This window comes from Salvelinus fontinalis, chromosome 35 (assembly GCF_029448725.1).
Source record: "Salvelinus fontinalis isolate EN_2023a chromosome 35, ASM2944872v1, whole genome shotgun sequence".
In the NCBI taxonomy this organism is placed as follows: domain Eukaryota; kingdom Metazoa; phylum Chordata; class Actinopteri; order Salmoniformes; family Salmonidae; genus Salvelinus; species Salvelinus fontinalis.
Window position 1 is genome coordinate 37539097 of NC_074699.1, and position 18461 is coordinate 37557557.

Genomic DNA, 18461 nt, shown 5'->3' on the forward strand with positions numbered 1-18461 from the left:
CTCGTCAATCTTTTGAACTGTTGTGAAGCCAGGTGTCAGGACACTGTTGTGAAGCCAGGTGTCAGGACACTGTTGTGGAGCCAGGTGTCAGGACACTGTTGTGAAGCCAGGTGACAGGACACTGTTGTGAAGCCAGGTGACAGGACACTGTTGTGAAGCCAGGTACCAGGACACTGTTGTGAAGCCAGGTGTCAGGACACTGTTGTGAAGCCAGGTGCCAGGTGTCAGGACACTGTTGTGAAGCCAGGTGTCAGGACACTGTTGTGAAGCCAGGTGTCAGGACACTGTTGTGAAGCCAGGTGTCAGGACACTGTTGTGAAGCCAGGTGTCAGGACACTGTTGTGAAGCCAGGTGCCAGGACACTGTTGTGAAGCCAGGTGCCAGGACACTGTTGTGATGCCAGGTGCCAGGACACTGTTGTGAAGCCAGGTGACAGGACACTGTTGTGAAGCCAGGTGCCACGTGCCAGGACACTGTTGTGTAGCCAGGTGCCAGGACACTGTTGTGAAGCCAGGACACTGTTGTGGAGCCAGGTACCAGGACACTGTTGTGAAGCTAGGTACCAGGACACCGTTGTGAAGCCAGGTACCAGGACACTGTTGTGAAGCCAGGTGACAGGACACTGTTGTGAAGCCAGGTGACAGGACACTGTTGTGAAGCCAGGTGACAGGACACTGTTGTGAAGCCAGGTGTCAGGACACTGTTGTGAAGCCAGGTGTCAGGACACTGTTGTGAAGCCAGGTGCCAGGACACTTGTGAAGCCAGGTACCAGGACACTGTTGTGAAGCCAGGTGTCAGGACACTGTTGTGAAGCCAGGTGTCAGGACACTGTTGTGAAGCCAGGTGCCAGGACACTGTTGTGAAGCCAGGTGCCAGGACACTGTTGTGAAGCCAGGTACCAGGACACTGTTGTGAAGCCAGGTACCAGGACACTGTTGTGAAGCCAGGTGTCAGGACACTGTTGTGAAGCCAGGTGTCAGGACACTGTTGTGAAGCCAGGTACCAGGACACTGTTGTGAAGCCAGGTACCAGGACACTGTTGTGAAGCCAGGTACCAGGACACTGTTGTGAAGCCAGGTACCAGGACACTGTTGTGAAGCCAGGTACCAGGACACTGTTGTGAAGCCAGGTACCAGGACACTGTTGTGAAGCCAGGTACCAGGACACTGTTGTGAAGCCAGGTGCCAGGACACTGTTGTGAAGCCAGGTGCCAGGACACTGTTGTGAAGCCAGGTGCCAGGACACTGTTATGAAGCCAGGTGCCAGGACACTGTTGTGAAGCCAGGTACCAGGACACTGTTGTGAAGCCAGGACACTGTTGTGAAGCCAGGTGCCAGGACACTGTTGTGAAGCCAGGTGCCACGTGCCAGGACACTGTTGTGAAGCCAGGTGTCAGGACACTGTTGTGAAGCCAGGTGTCAGGACACTGTTGTGAAGCCAGGTACCAGGACACTGTTGTGAAGCCAGGTACCAGGACACTGTTGTGAAGCCAGGTATCAGGACACTGTTGTGAAGCCAGGTGTCAGGACACTGTTGTGTAGCCAGGAGCCAGGACACTGTTGTGAAGCCAGGTGTCAGGACACTGTTGTGAAGCCAGGTGCCACGTGCCAGGACACTGTTGTGAAGCCAGGTGCCAGGACACTGTTGTGAAGCCAGGACACTGCTGTGAAGCCAGGTGCCAGGACACTGTTGTGAAGCCAGGTGCCAGGACACTGTTGTGAAGCCAGGTACCAGGACACTGTTGTGAAGCCAGGTGCCAGGACACTGTTGTGAAGCCAGGTGCCAGGACACTGTTGTGAAGCCAGGTACCAGGACACTGTTGTGAAGCCAGGTGTCAGGACACTGTTGTGAAGCCAGGTGCCAGGACACTGTTGTGAAGCCAGGTGCCAGGACACTGTTGTGAAGCCAGGTGTCAGGACACTGTTGTGAAGCCAGGTGTCAGGACACTGTTGTGAAGCCAGGTGCCAGGACACTGTTGTGAAGCCAGGTGCCAGGACACTGTTGTGAAGCCAGGTGTCAGGACACTGTTGTGAAGCCAGGTACCAGGACACTGTTGTGAAGCCAGGTACCAGGACACTGTTGTGAAGCCAGGTGCCAGGACACTGTTGTGAAGCCAGGTGCCAGGACACTGTTGTGAAGCCAGGTGCCAGGACACTGTTGTGAAGCCAGGTGCCAGGACACTGTTGTGAAGCCAGGTGCCAGGACACTGTTGTGAAGCCAGGTGCCAGGACACTGTTGTGAAGCCAGGTGCCAGGACACTGTTGTGAAGCCAGGTGTCAGGACACTGTTGTGAAGCCAGGTGCCAGGACACTGTTGTGAAGCCAGGTGACAGGACACTGTTGTGAAGCCAGGTACCAGGACACTGTTGTGAAGCCAGGTACCAGGACACTGTTGTGAAGCCAGGTGCCAGGACACTGTTGTGAAGCCAGGTGTCAGGACACTGTTGTGAAGCCAGGTACCAGGACACTGTTGTGAAGCCAGGTACCAGGACACTGTTGTGAAGCCAGGTGCCAGGACACTGTTGTGAAGCCAGGTACCAGGACACTGTTGTGAAGCCAGGTGCCAGGACACTGTTGTGAAGCCAGGTGCCAGGTACCAGGACACTGTTGTGAAGCCAGGTGCCAGGACACTGTTGTGAAGCCAGGTGTCAGGACACTGTTGTGAAGCCAGGTGTCAGGACACTGTTGTGAAGCCAGGTGTCAGGACACTGTTGTGAAGCCAGGTGTCAGGACACTGTTGTGAAGCCAGGTGTCAGGACACTGTTGTGAAGCCAGGTGCCAGGACACTGTTGTGAAGCCAGGTGCCAGGACACTGTTGTGAAGCCAGGTACCAGGACACTGTTGTGAAGCCAGGTGCCAGGACACTGTTGTGAAGCCAGGTGCCAGGACACTGTTGTGAAGCCAGGTGCCAGGACACTGTTGTGAAGCCAGGACACTGTTGTGAAGCCAGGTGCCAGGACACTTGACATGTAACTAACTTCCACTAGAAACAATATTGTTTATGCTCAGATAATCAATAAATTACTGTTGTCTAATTGTTAAAGTGAACCACTGACATTTTAAGACAGTTTAACATTCAGGATTATGTATTCAGCGTTATGCAGATGAGGTGTGACCATGATCTGTGTTGTGTAATTTAATATTCAGGATTATGTATTCAGCATTATGCAGATGAGGTGTGACCATGATCTGTGTTGTGTAATTTAATATTCAGGATTATGTATTCAGCATTATGCAGATGAGGTGAGACCATGATCTGTGTTGTGTAATTTAATATTCAGGATTATGTATTCGGCATTATGCAGATGAGGTGTGACCATGATCTGTGTTGTGTAATTTAATATTCAGGATTATGTATTCAGCATTATGCAGATGAGATGTGACCATGATCTGTGTTGTGTAATTTAATATGCAGGATTATGTATTCAGCATTATGCAGATGAGGTGTGACCATGATCTGTGTTGTGTAATTTAATATTCAGGATTATGTATTCGGCATTATGCAGATGAGGTGTGACCATGATCTGTGTTCTGTAATTTAATATTCAGGATTATGTATTCAGCATTATGCAGATGAGATGTGACCATGATCTGTGTTGTGTAATTTAATATTCAGGATTATGTATTCGGCATTATGCAGATGAGGTGTGACCATGATCTGTGTTGTGTAATTTAATATTCAGGATTATGTATTCAGCATTATGCAGATGAGGTGTGACCATGATCTGTGTTGTGTAATTTAATATTCAGGATTATGTATTCGGCATTATGCAGATGGTGTGACCATGATCTGTGTTGTGTAATTTAATATTCAGGATTATGTATTCGGCATTATGCAGATGAGGTGTGACCATGATCTGTGTTGTGTAATTTAATATTCAGGATTATGTATTCGGCATTATGCAGATGAGGTGTGACCATGATCTGTGTTGTGTAATTTAATATTCAGGATTATGTATTCGGCATTATGCAGATGAGGTGTGACCATGATCTGTGTTGTGTAATTTAATATTCAGGATTATGTATTCGGCATTATGCAGATGAGGTGTGACCATGATCTGTGTTGTGTAATTTAATATTCAGGATTATGTATTCGGCATTATGCAGATGAGATGTGACCATGATCTGTGTTGTGTAATTTAATATGCAGGATTATGTATTCGGCATTATGCAGATGAGGTGTGACCATGATCTGTGTTGTGTAATTTAATATTCAGGATTATGTATTCGGCATTATGCAGATGAGGTGTGACCATGATCTGTGTTGTGTAATTTAATATTCAGGATTATGTATTCGGCATTATGCAGATGAGATGTGACCATGATCTGTGTTGTGTAATTTAATATTCAGGATTATGTATTCGGCATTATGCAGATGAGATGTGACCATGATCTGTGTTGTGTAATTTAATATTCAGGATTATGTATTTATCATTATGCAGATGAGGTGTGACCATGATCTGTGTTGTGTAATTTAATATTCAGGATTATGTATTCATCATTATGCAGATGAGGTGTGACCATGATCTGTGTTGTGTAATTTAATATTCAGGATTATGCAGATGAGGTGTGACCTGATCTGTGTTGTGTAATTTAATATTCAGGATTATGTATTCAGCATTATGCAGATGAGGTGTGACCTGATCTGTGTTGTGTAATTTAATATTCAGGATTATGTATTCGGCATTATGCAGATGAGGTGTGACCATGATCTGTGTTGTGTAATTTAATATTCAGGATTATGTATTCATCATTATGCAGATGAGGTGTGACCATGATCTGTGTTGTGTAATAAACCTTACAGCTGATGGTAGCAGCTCCGTAGTCTCCTCCTCTGGACAGTTCAAACTTCACACAGACACTTCTCTGGTTGAGGTCATCCTGGTCACATTAAAAGGTTAATGATAAGATATAATGATATAATCTAATGATAACTGGGATGAAACCAGCTAGACAAACTATGTCTATTGCCTTCCACCTCAGACTCTGCAATCACCCGCCAATCACTGACAGGGACCTTGCTATCCGGGATTCTTGGGACGTCCCACATTGAAGTTTACATTTACGCCATTTAGCAGATGCTCTGATCCAGAGCTGCTTACAGGAGTAGTTAGGGTCAATGACATATCTTTTCTTCAACTAGTCAGCTTGGGGGTTTGAACCAGCAACGTTTCAGTTACTGTCCCAACGCTCTGAACCTCTAGGCTACCTGCCACCCCCGTTTAAATGTAAGATGGTTAGGTAAGGGTTAAGGTTTAGGGTAGGGACGTCCCAAGTAATGACAGCCACACCGGCAGTCATGAGTCAGGACCACAGTCAAATTTCACATGACCGCTGAGTCACCGTAATCTCCTCCAACGGGCTCTGTACATGAATGGCGCTGATGTATTGGTAGTACCCAACTTGCTAATGACAGGACCTAATGGCCTGGTACTCAGGGCTCTATCGTCCCTCCATCAGGACCTAATGGCCTGGTACTCAGGGCTCTATCGTCCCTCCATCAGGACCTAATGGCCTGGTACTCAGGGCTCTATCGTCCCTCCATCAGGTCCTAATGGCCTGGTACTCAGGGCTCTATCGTCCCTCCATCAGGTCCTAATGGCCTGGTACTCAGGGCTCTATCGTCCCTCCATCAGGTCCTAATGGCCTGGTACTCAGGGCTCTATCGTCCCTCCATCAGGTCCTAATGGCCTGGTACTCAGGGCTCTATCGTCCCTCCATCAGGTCCTAATGGCCTGGTACTCAGGGCTCTATTGTCCCTCCATCAGGTCCTAATGGTCTGGTACTCAGGGCTCTATCGTCCCTCCATCAGGTCCAAATGGCCTGGTACTCAGGGCTCTATTGTCCCTCCATCAGGTCCTAATGGCCTGGTACTCAGGGTTCTATTGTCCCTCCATCAGGTCCTAATGGTCTGGTACTCAGGGCTCTATCGTCCCTCCATCAGGTCCTAATGGCCTGGTACTCAGGGCTCTATCGTCCCTCCATCAGGTCCTAATGGCCTGGTACTCAGGGCTCTATTGTCCCTCCATCAGGTCCTAATGGTCTGGTACTCAGGGCTCTATCGTCCCTCCATCAGGTCCTAATGGCCTGGTACTCATGGCTCTATCGTCCCTCCATCAGGTCCTAATGGCCTGGTACTCAGGGCTCTATCGTCCCTCCATCAGGTCCTAATGGTCTGGTACTCAGGGCTCTATCGTCCCTCCATCAGGTCCTAATGGCCTGGTACTCAGGGCTCTATCGTCCCTCCATCAGGTCCTAATGGCCTGGTACTCAGGGCTCTATTGTCCCTCCAACAGGACGCTAATGGCCTGGTACTCAGGGCTCTATCGTCCCTCCATCAGGACCTAATGGCCTGGTACTCAGGGATTTATCGTCCCTCCATCAGGTCCTAATGGCCTGGTACTCAGGGCTCTATCGTCCCTCCATCAGGACCTAATGGCCTGGTACTCAGGGATTTATCGTCCCTCCATCAGGTCCTAATGGCCTGGTACTCAGGGATTTATCGTCCCTCCATCAGGTCCTAATGGCCTGGTACTCAGGGCTCTATCGTCCCTCCATCAGGTCCTAATGGCCTGGTACTCAGGGCTCTATTGTCCCTCCATCAGGTCCTAATGGCCTGGTACTCATGGCTCTATTGTCCCTCCATCAGGTCCTAATGGCCTGGTACTCGGGGCTCTATTGTCCCTCCATCAGGTCCTAATGGCCTGGTACTCGGGGCTCTATTGTTCCTCCATCAGGACCTAATGGCCTGGTACTCAGGGCTCTATCGTCCCTCCATCCGGTCCTAATGGCCTGGTACTCATGGCTCTATTGTCCCTCCATCAGGTCCTAATGGCCTGGTACTCAGGGATCTATTGTCCCTCCATCAGGTCCTAATGGCCTGGTACTCAGGGCTCTATTGTCCCTCCATCAGGTCCTAATGGCCTGGTACTCAGGGTTCTATTGTCCCTCCATCAGGTCCTAATGGCCTGGTACTCAGGGCTCTATCATCCCTCCATCAGGTCTTAATGGCCTGGTACTCAGGGCTCTATTGTCCCTCCATCAGGTCCTAATGGCCTGGTACTCAGGGCTCTATCATCCCTCCATCAGGTCCATTGTTTGACCTCTCTGTGATTGATCAATTTGAAGAAATAACTTCAACAGGTTGAAACTGAGTGGAAAACATGGTCACCGGATGTTGTTTCAAAGGCAAACAACTAAATGGACAGCCTTTCTAAGGTGATCATTCATTCAAAGCATTTAAGATGCTGCATGTAGAACAGCAACCTGAATATTAGACCTGAGACATACTCCTGGGCCTATACATGAGCCCAAGCTGAGACATACTCCTGGGCCTATACATGAGCCCAAGCTGAGACATACTCCTGGGCCTATACATGAGCCCAAGCTGAGACATACTCCTGGGCCTATACATGAGCCCAAGCTGAGACATACTCCTGGGCCTATACATGAGCCCAAGCTGAGACATACTCCTGGGCCTATACATTTACATTACATTTAAGTCATTTAGCAGACGCCCTTATCCAGAGCGACTTACAAATTGGAAAGTTCATACATATTCATCCTGGTCCCCCCGTGGGGAATGAACCCACAACCCTGGCGTTGCAAGCGCCATGCTCTACCAACCGAGCCACACGGGACATGAGCCCAAGCTGAGACATACTCCTGGGCCTATACATGAGCCCAAGCTGAGACATACTCCTCAGCCTATACATGAGCCCAAGCTGAGACATACTCCTCAGCCTATACATGAGCCCAAGCTGAGACATACTCCTGGGCCTATACATGAGCCCAAGCTGAGACATACTCCTGGGCCTATACATGAGCCCAAGCTGAGACATACTCCTCAGCCTATACATGAGCCCAAGCTGAGACATACTCCTCAGCCTATACATGAGTCCAAGCTGAGACATACTCCTCAGCCTATACATGAGCCCAAGCTGAGACATACTCCTCAGCCTATACATGAGTCCAAGCTGAGACATACTCCTGGGCCTATACATGAGCCCAAGCTGAGACATACTCCTGGGCCTATACATGAGCCCAAGCTGAGACATACTCCTCAGCCTATACATGAGTCCAAGCTGAGACATACTCCTCAGCCTATACATGAGCCCAAGCTGAGACATACTCCTCAGCCTATACATGAGTCCAAGCTGAGACATACTCCTGGGCCTATACATGAGCCCAAGCTGAGACATACTCCTCAGCCTATACATGAGCACAAGCCCCCAAAATGACAGGATTTAATCAAATGATGGTGCTGTTACACAATAGCCTACCGCATATTACACTTGGCAGAAAAACATAGAAATTATATTCTGATGTTCTGAAATACATTTTCTTCATATCATGTTTCTTTAGACCTGAAATAAATTATAGCTGTATTGTGATGGTGTATAATAAATGGATTTAGACTTTTCTTTAAAAAGGTGCTCATCAGCGGCTTGTATGGAGGCCTGGAGATGCTAAATGTGTTTATGTTCATTAAAAGGTCAATTACCGTGAGAGCAGCAGTCATTTGCATGACAGTTACCAGTTGACAAAATGTAATGACTGCCACAGCCCTAGTCCCAAGGATTCCGGATAGCACAAAGCCCACTCACACCTGTGAGCAATCACTCACTTATCTAGCCTTGTTGGTGCTCAAAGTACCTTCTGAATGCTGCCCCCTAATGGTGGGATGTTATAATGGAAAACTGACAAACGGAATTCCTACCAATAACATATTGCGATAAAAACAAAACTGAATCAAAAATGGTCATTAAATAATGATTTCTTTTTCACTTAACCCTTATTTTACCAGATCAGTTAACTGAGAACACACTCATTTCCAGCAACGGCCTGGGGAACATTTACAGGGGAGAGGATAGAGGGAGGGGGATGAATGAGCCAATGGAAAAAATAAAGACCAAACTTACTGTTTCATTCATTACTTTTATCAGGTGGCTGGTTTCTGAGTAATAAGCAAAGAGTCTGGCAACACCTACAGTCAGATGAGGAGGTGTAAGAGGAAGAAGTAGAGGGAGAGGAGGAGGTGAGGAGATGGAGGAAGAGGAGGTGGATGAGGGAGAGGAGGAGGTGAGGAGATGGAGGAAGAGGAGGTGGATGAGGGAGAGGAGGAGGTGAGGAGATGGAGGAAGAAGAGGTGGATGAGGGAGAGGAGGAGGTGAGGAGATGGATGAGGGAGAGGAGGAGGTGAGGAGATGGAGGAACAGGAGGGAGAGGAGGAGGTATAAGAGGAAGAAGTAGAGGAAGAGGAGGAGGTGAGGAGATGGATGAGGGAGAGGAGGAGGTGAGGAGATGGAGGAACAGGAGGGAGAGGAGGAGGTATAAGAGGAAGAAGTAGAGGAAGAGGAGGAGGTGAGGAGATGGAGGAAGAGGAGGTGGATGAGGGAGAGGAGGAGGTGAGGAGATGGAGGAACAGGAGGTGGATGAGGGAGAGGAGGAGGTGAGGAGATGGAGGAAGAGGAGGTGGATGAGGGAGAGGAGGAGGTGAGGAGATGGAGGAAGAAGAGGTGGATGAGGGAGAGGAGGAGGTGAGGAGATGGAGGAAGAGGAGGAGGTATAAGAGGAAGAAGTAGAGGAAGAGGAGGAGGTGAGGAGATGGAGGAACAGGAGGGAGAGGAGGAGGTATAAGAGGAAGAAGTAGAGGAAGAGGAGGAGGTGAGGAGATGGAGGAACAGGAGGGAGAGGAGGAGGCGTAAGAGGAAGAGGAGGAGGTGAGGAGATGGAGGAAGAAGAGGTGGATGAGGGAGAGGAGGAGGTGAGGAGATGGAGGAAGAGGAGATGGATGAGGGAGAGGAGGTGGATGAGGGAGAGGAGGAAGAGAAGGGAGAGGAGGTGAGGAGATGGAGGAAGAAGAGGTGGATGAGGGAGAGGAGGAGGTGGGTGAGGAGATGGAGGAAAAGGAGGGAGAGGAGGGTGATGAGGGACAGGAGGAGGTGGGTGAGGAGAAGGAGGGAGGAGGTGGAAGAGGGAGAGGAGGAGGTGGGTGAGGAGTTGGTAGAAGAAACATAGACATATGATATAATACCCATAGACATATGATATAATACCCATAGACATATGATATAATACCCATAGACATATGATATAATACCCATAGACATATGATATAATACCCATAGACATATGATATAATACCCATAGACATATGATATAATACCCATAGACATATGATATAATACCCATAGACATATGATATAATACCCATAGACATATGATATAATACCCATAGACATATGATATAATACCCATAGACATATGATATAATACCCATAGACATATGATATAATACCCATAGACATATGATATAATACCCATAGACATATGATATAATACCCATAGACATATGATATAATACCCATAGACATATGATATAATACCCATAGACATATGATATAATACCCATAGACATATGATATAATACCCATAGACATATGATATAATACCCATAGACATATGATATAATACCCATAGACATATGATATAATACCCATAGACATATGATATAATACCCATAGATATATGATATAATACCCATAGACATATGATATAATACCCTTAGACATATGATATAATACCCATAGACATATGATATAATACCCATAGACACATGATATAATACCCATAGACATATGATATAATACCCATAGACATATGATATAATACCCATAGACATATGATATAATACCCATAGACATATGATATAATAGTGTTCTGTTTAAATATGTGGTGTTACCCATATCATCCAGTGATGCCAGCAGATAGGCCATCTCCCCCAGACAGGTGATGTGAAGAGAGGTGATCTCTACCTGGTCCTCCTGCCATACTGGCACACAGTAGGGAGAGGAAGAGGAGGAGATAGCCTGGGGCTGAGCCATAACAGACAGGCCGTGGGGGTGACCCAGGAAGATGTACCTGCCATCCTCAGAGCAGGCCATGCAGTTGGTCCTCACAGGGAGCTGGGAACAAACACAGGATATGTGTTGGGCTAGCATGTGGTGGACACATTTAGACTGGGGTTTATGCATCAAGTTTCATCATTTCAATAACATAACATTCGTTTTATAAGGCTAAAAGAAGATAAATGAGGGAATATATGGGTTAGTACCTTTACGTCTCCTGAGACCTGCATAATGGGTATAGTTGTATTAGCTTGCTCTGTGACCCTGACAGTTTCTCTCTCTGAGATGAAGTCCCATGCCCTGTCTACCAGTCTGTCCAGGACCTTGTCTATCATTCTGAACGGCTGGGGGAGCTGGTCCTGGACTTGATCCGGGTCACTCAGGAACAACTCCTCCTCGTCATCACCTCGGCCGCTGTCGGAGGGCTCGGGGATATCTGCAGGCCCTTTCCTGATGTATACTGGCATCCTGCGGAGAAACCGGATATGTCGTAACGTCATCAATACCTGGGAAGGTTAAATACTGAAGTCATCATACCCCTTTTGATCGATCAACCAATCAAGAGTGTTCTGCCTTAACACTGAATGGAAAGTTTTCCTACCCGAGTTGCTAGCTAGTGTTGTTTGTCTCGTTATTAGCTAACGTTACGTTAGCATCAGTGGCATTGGAAAGAAACATTGTAAGCTTTGCACACAGACTTTTCTCAAAACTCTTCTGACAAGAGACACAGAACTACTTGCTAGTTAATATACTGTCGACACAAAAGAAAATGACATTTGGCTTCATTGCTCACTTTGAAGTTACTATTACCTTTCACGTCAGAAATTGGCTAACCAAAGCCTAATCCCGTCCTTGACATATGATCTTTGCTAAATTGGATCTTTGGGTCATACCCAATGGAAGTTGAAAATGAAAATGATCCCGTAAAGCACTGACCTAGCAACACATTCTCTTCCGGTGAGTTGTGTAGTGTCGTCATGACAACAACGCCTCCCTTTACGACGCTTCTTGTAACCAACAGCACTCAAGCTAATTGGCTACGGTGAGAGTTAACACCGAGGTAAAATCAGTTTCAGGTTGGATATTCGACGGATATTCGCCTGTAGTTTTCCTTACGTCCACCAACAGCAGTTAGGGACCGTCAACATAGTGACAAATCACATTTTTTCAAATTTCAATAGCTCTTTAACCATTACTTCTAACACTTTCAAAACGGGTTGTAGCTAACCCGATGGCATAGACATACATTGCACACCCTAGTTTGTCCATCTTCATCTCACATGATTTTACATGAATTTTTGAAAATGTAAAATTTCAATAGCTCCTTGGTCATGTGACGTAATGTCCGCTGACTACCCTTCTATTTTCCACACTCTTGTTTGTGTACTGTAAAATCATGCAGTGTGTACATTTTTCATAGTTTCAAATTTGCAATAGCCCCTTGGTCATGTCAATTACACACCTAAGAAGCATGCAGTGGATTTACACCCATATTGCGTAACCTCTAGTCATGTATCTTCTATATTGTTGGACATTAATATTAGTTTGACAATTAGAGGGTTCAGTCCAGTGTTTATCCTTTTCTTTAATATTTATCTACAATAATTAGTAGTTCTAAGTACTTATTTTCCCTGTTTTTTTTTTGCCAGAGTATTTAACAGCGGTACACAATAGGACAGAGACAGATAATATCTCCTTTCATCGTTAATATCAACCATAAAGGAAAAGGGCAAAGTACGAGAGTCATGCTAATAATTGTCCAAAGCAGGGATGGAGAGGGAGCTGGTGGGGTAGGCTGGTCAATACATATACTGAACAGGGATGGAGAGGGAGCTGGTGAGGTAGGCTGGTCAATACATATACTGAACAGGGATGGAGAGGAAGCTGGTGAGGTAGGCTGGTCAATACATATACTGAACAGGGATGGAGAGGGAGCTGGTGGGGTAGGCTGGTATATACATATACTGAACAGGGATGGAGCTGGTGAGGTAGGCTGGTCAATACATAAACTGAACAGGGATGGAGAGGGAGCTGGTGAGGTAGGCTGGTCAATACATATACTGAACAGGGATGGAGGGGGAGCTGGTGGGGTAGGCTGGTCAATACATATACTGAACAGGGATGGAGCTGGTGGGGTAGGCTGGTCAATACATAAACTGAACAGGGATGGAGAGGGAGCTGGTGAGGTAGGCTGGTCAATACATATACTGAACATGTAACCACAGTAATGGGGGCCAGTAAATCAATGATTAAAAATGTAATATTGACAAATTAAACAGAAATTGTAGACCTTTAATATTTTCCAACATGTCAACAGACACTTAACTTCAATTAAGCCTGAAACATTTCACAATGTTAACTTTCTCTTTATCCCTGGTTGATGTACATTTCAGAGCCTCTTCAGTGTGGATGGGGAATAGCATACATTTTCAACAACAAAGACTGCACTTCCAGTTTGTGTTCTTTACTCTGTTGAACTCTTTTGTCTTCATTCCTAGTTACAGCACATGGAATCTCAGTTGGCATGCAAAACATTCAATCAAAACAAAACAAAGCCTAACATGTTGTCACATGTTGTCACGCCCTGGCCTTAGTATTCTTTGTTTTCTTTATTATTATAGTTAGGTCAGGGTATGACATGGAGGATGTTTGTGTTTTTGTATTGTCTAGGGTTTTTTGTATGTTTATGGGGCAGTGTCTCGTCTAGGTGTATGTATGTCTATGGTTGCCTAGATTGGTTCTCAATTAGAGACAGCTGTCTATCGTTGTCTCTGATTGGGAACCATATTTAGGCAGCCATATTCATTAGGTAGTTTGTGGGTGATTGTCTATGTCTATGTTGCATGTATGCACATTGTTTATATAGCTTCACGTTCGTCGGTTTGTTGTTTTTGTTTAGTTTGTAAAGTGTTCTTCGTTTCGTCTTCGTTAAATAAATTCAAGTATGTATTCAAACCATGGTGCGCTTTGGGCCGATCCTTGCTCCTCCTCAGACGAGGAGGATTACGACGTTCGTGACAACGTGTTATAAATAATATCAAATATCAACGCAGTATGACGAATAACGAATTAGCCATCCATTGTGTTATATCATAAAATGTCTGACATGCCGTCACTGTTGTCAAAAGATTATTAACATGTTAAATAAAGTTACTAACCCAGTCAGTCTTTGGGCCACATCCAGGTTCTTTATCAGTGGCACACAGGAAGCGGTTGTTGGCTTTGTTGAACTCTGAAATCAGAGGCATCAACTGAACATATGGCTGTCCCACACAACTACAGAAAAATAAAGAATTTACATTTACTTTGAATTAAATGTCATTACAGGACATTTTTAGTATATCCTCAGCCATTTCTTTTTGCAGTTGCTCCATGTGGTTTTTGAAGGTTCCATATCAATTTGGGATGTTGGGGAAGTTCTGTGCAACTTCCTTGGCCATCTACACCAAAAAATAAAATAGAGTTTTTGACCTCATTGTCACATAACAGCTAACCAATCATTATTGAAAATATAACTATCAAACCTGCATTACAGGTTGGCTCTCTCATTATTGAGTAATACAGGAAATTACCACGACAGTTGCCACAAAGAGGGATTTAGAAAAATTACAATTGGCTCAGAACAGGGCAACAGGGCTGGCCCTTAAATGTACACAGAGAGCTAACATTAATAATATGCATGTCAATCTCTCATGGCTCAAAGTGGAGGAGAGATTGACTTCATCACGAAGAAGTGTTGACAAGCTGTATGCACCGAGCTGTCTGTTTAAACTACTAACACACAGCTCAGACACCCACGCATACCCCACAAGACATGCCACCAGAGGTCTGTTTAAACTACTAACACACAGCTCAGACACCCACGCATACCCCACAAGACATGCCACCAGAGGTCTGTTTAAACTACTAACACACAGCTCAGACACCCATCCATACCCCACAAGACATGCCACCAGAGGTCTGTTTAAACTACTAGCACACAGGTTGGACACCCATGCATACCCCACAAGACATGCCACCAGAGGTCTGTTTAAACTATTAACACACAGCTCGGACACCCATGCATTCCCCACAAGACATGCCACCAGAGGTCTGTTTAAACTACTAACACACAGCTCAGACACCCATCCATACCCCACAAGACATGCCACCAGAGGTCTGTTTAAACTACTAGCACACAGGTCGGACACCCATACATACCCCACAAGACATGCCACCAGAGGTCTGTTTAAACTACTAGCACACAGGTTGGACACCCATGCATACCCCACAAGACATGCCACCAGAGGTCTGTTTAAACTACTGGCACACAGCTCAGACACCCATACATACCCCACAAGACATGCCACCATAGGTCTGTTTAAACTACCAGCACACAGCTCAGACACCCATGCATACCCACAAGACATCCCACCAGAGGTCTGTTTAAACTACTAGCATACAGCTCAGACACCCATGCATACCCCACAAGACATGCGACCAGAGGTCTTTTCACAATGCCCAAGGTCAGAACAGACTATGGGAGGCACACAGTACTACATAGAGCTATGACTACATGGAACTCTATTCCACATCAAATTTTATTGGTCACACACATATTTAGCAGATGTTATTGCAGGTGTAGCAAAATTATTGTGTTCCTAGCTCCAACAGTGCAATAATATCTAACAATTCACAACAATACACACAAATCTGAAAGTAAAAGAATGGAGTTAAGAAATATATTAATATTAGAACGAGCAATGTTGGAGTGGCATTGACTACAATACAGTAGAATCAAACCAAATGTATTTATATAGCCCTTCTTACATCAGCTGATATCTCAAAGTGCTGCTCAATGTACAGTATATACATATGAAATGAGTAAAGCAGTATATAAACATTATTAAAGTGGCCAGTGATTCCATGTCTATGTATAGAGGGCAGCAGCCTCTAAGGTGCAGGGTGGAGTAACATTATTAAAGTGTGATTCCATGTCTATGTATAGAGGGCAGCAGCCTCTAAGGTGGAGGGTGTAGTAACATTATTAAAGTGTGATTCCATGTCTGTGTATAGAGGGCAGCAGCCTCTAAGGTGCAGGGTGGAGTAACATTATTAAAGTGTGATTCCATGTCTATGTATAGAGGGCAGCAGTCTCTAAGGTGGAAGGTGGAGTAACATTATTAAAGTGACCAGTGATTCCATGTCTATGTATAGAGGGCAGCAGCCTCTAAGGTGCAGGGTGGAGTAACATTATTACAGTGACCAGTGATTCCATGTCTATGTATAGAGGGCAGCAGCCTCTAAGGTGCAGGGTTGAGTAACATTATTAACGTGTGATTCCATGTCTATGTATAGAGGGCAGCAGCCTCTAAGGTGGAGGGTGTAGTAACATTATTAAAGTGACCAGTGATTCCATGTCTATGTATAGAGGGCAGCAGCCTCTAAGGTGCAGGGTGGAGTAACATTATTAACGTGTGATTCCATGTCTATGTATAGAGGGCAGCAGCCTCTAAGGTGCAGGGTGGAGTAACATTATTAACGTGTGATTCCATGTCTATGTATAGAGGGCAGCAGCCTCTAAGGTGCAGGGTGGAGTAACATTATTAAAGTGACCAGTGATTCCATGTCTATGTATACGGGGCAGCAGCCTCTAAGGTGCAGGGTGGAGTAACATTATTAAAGTGACCAGTGATTCCATGTCTATGTATATGGGGCAGCAGCCTCTAAGGTGCAGGGTGGAGTAACATTATTAAAGTGTGATTCCATGTCTATGTATAGAGGGCAGCAGCCTCTAAGGTGCAGGGTGGAGTAACATTATTAAAGTGACCAGTGATTCCATGTCTATGTATAGAGGGCAGCAGTCTCTAAGGTGCAGGGTGGAGTAACATTATGAAAGTGACCAGTGATTCCATGTCTATGTATAGAGGGCAGCAGCCTCTAAGGTGGAGGGTGGAGTAACATTATTAAAGTGTGATTCCATGTCTATGTATAGAGGGCAGCAGCCTCTAAGGTGCAGGGTGGAGTAACATTATTAAAGTGACCAGTGATTCCATGTCTATGTATAGAGGGCAGCAGGCTCTAAGGTGCAGGGTTGAGTAACATTATTAAAGTGACCAGTGACTCCATGTCTATGTATAGAGGGCAGCAGTCTCTAAGGTGCAGGGTTGAGTAACATTATTAAAGTGACCAGTGATTCCATGTCTATGTATAGAGGGCAGCAGCCTCTAAGGTGCAGGGTTGAGTAACATTATTAAAGTGTGATTCCATGTCTATGTATAGAGGGCAGCAGCCTCTAAGGTGGAGGGTTGAGTAACATTATTAAAGTGTGATTCCATGTCTATGTATAGAGGGCAGCAGCCTCTAAGGTGCAGGGTGGAGTAACATTATTAAAGTGTGATTCCATGTCTATGTATAGAGGGCAGCAGCCTCTAAAGTGGAGGGTTGAGTAACATTATTAAAGTGACCAGTGATTCCATGTCTATGTATAGAGGGCAGCAGCCTCTAAGGTGCAGGGTGGAGTAACATTATTAAAGTGTGATTCCATGTCTATGTATAGAGGGCAGCAGTCTCTAAGGTGGAGGGTGGAGTAACATTATTAAAGTGAACAGTGATTCCATGTCTATGTATAGAGGGCAGTATCCTCTAAGGTGCAGGGTTGAGTAACATTATTAAAGTGACCAGTGATTCCATGTCTATGTATAGAGGGCAGCAGTCTCTAAGGTGCAGGGTGGAGTAACATTATTAAAGTGAACAGTGATTCCATGTCTATGTATAGAGGGCAGCAGCCTCTAAGGTGCAGGGTGGAGTAACATTATTAAAGTGTGATTCCATGTCTATGTATAGAGGGCAGCAGTCTCTAAGGTGCAGGGTTGAGTAACATTATTAAAGTGGCCAGTGATTCCATGTCTATGTATAGAGGGCAGCAGCCTCTAAGGTGCAGGGTTGAGTAACATTATTAAAGTGTGATTCCATGTCTATGTATAGAGGGCAGCAGCCTCTAAGGTGGAGGGTTGAGTAACATTATTAAAGTGTGATTCCATGTCTATGTATACGGGGCAGCAGCCTCTAAGGTGCAGGGTGGAGTAACATTATTAAAGTGACCAGTGATTCCATGTCTATGTATAGAGGGCAGCAGCCTCTAAGGTGCAGGGTGGAGTAACATTATTAAAGTGACCAGTGATTCCATGTCTATGTATAGAGGGCAGCAGCTTCTACGGTGCAGGGTGGAGTAACATTATTAAAGTGTGATTCCATGTCTATGTATAGAGGGCAGCAGTCTCTAAGGTGGAGGGTTGAGTAACATTATTAAAGTGTGATTCCATGTCTGTGTATAGAGGGCAGCAGCCTCTAAGGTGCAGGGTGGAGTAACATTATTAAAGTGTGATTCCATGTCTATGTATAGAGGGCAGCAGTCTCTAAGGTGGAAGGTGGAGTAACATTATTAAAGTGACCAGTGATTCCATGTCTATGTATAGAGGGCAGCAGCCTCTAAGGTGCAGGGTGGAGTAACATTATTACAGTGACCAGTGATTCCATGTCTATGTATAGAGGGCAGCAGCCTCTAAGGTGC

The 18461-nt window shown here is 45.6% G+C and overlaps 1 protein-coding gene across 5 annotated transcripts in view; it reads right to left on the minus strand.

Moving 5' to 3' along the window:
* Positions 1-12106, minus strand: part of wdr93 (WD repeat domain 93) — a 121455-nt gene extending 109349 nt beyond the window's left edge. For 4 of the 5 annotated variants that reach the window (XM_055900095.1, XM_055900093.1, XM_055900097.1 and 1 more), the window contains exons 1-4: positions 11116-11424; positions 10744-10966; positions 8921-8985; positions 4802-4880 (exon numbers count right to left, since the gene is read on the minus strand). In XM_055900095.1, the coding sequence (XP_055756070.1) occupies positions 4802-4880; positions 8921-8985; positions 10744-10966; positions 11116-11409 (661 nt within the window). In that variant the 5' untranslated portion in view covers positions 11410-11424. Of the gene's footprint in view, positions 1-4801; positions 4881-8920; positions 8986-10743; positions 10967-11115; positions 11425-11719 lie in introns of those variants that run through there. The other variant, XM_055900094.1, reaches the window with a different exon arrangement.
* Positions 12107-18461: the final 6355 nt, after the last annotated feature.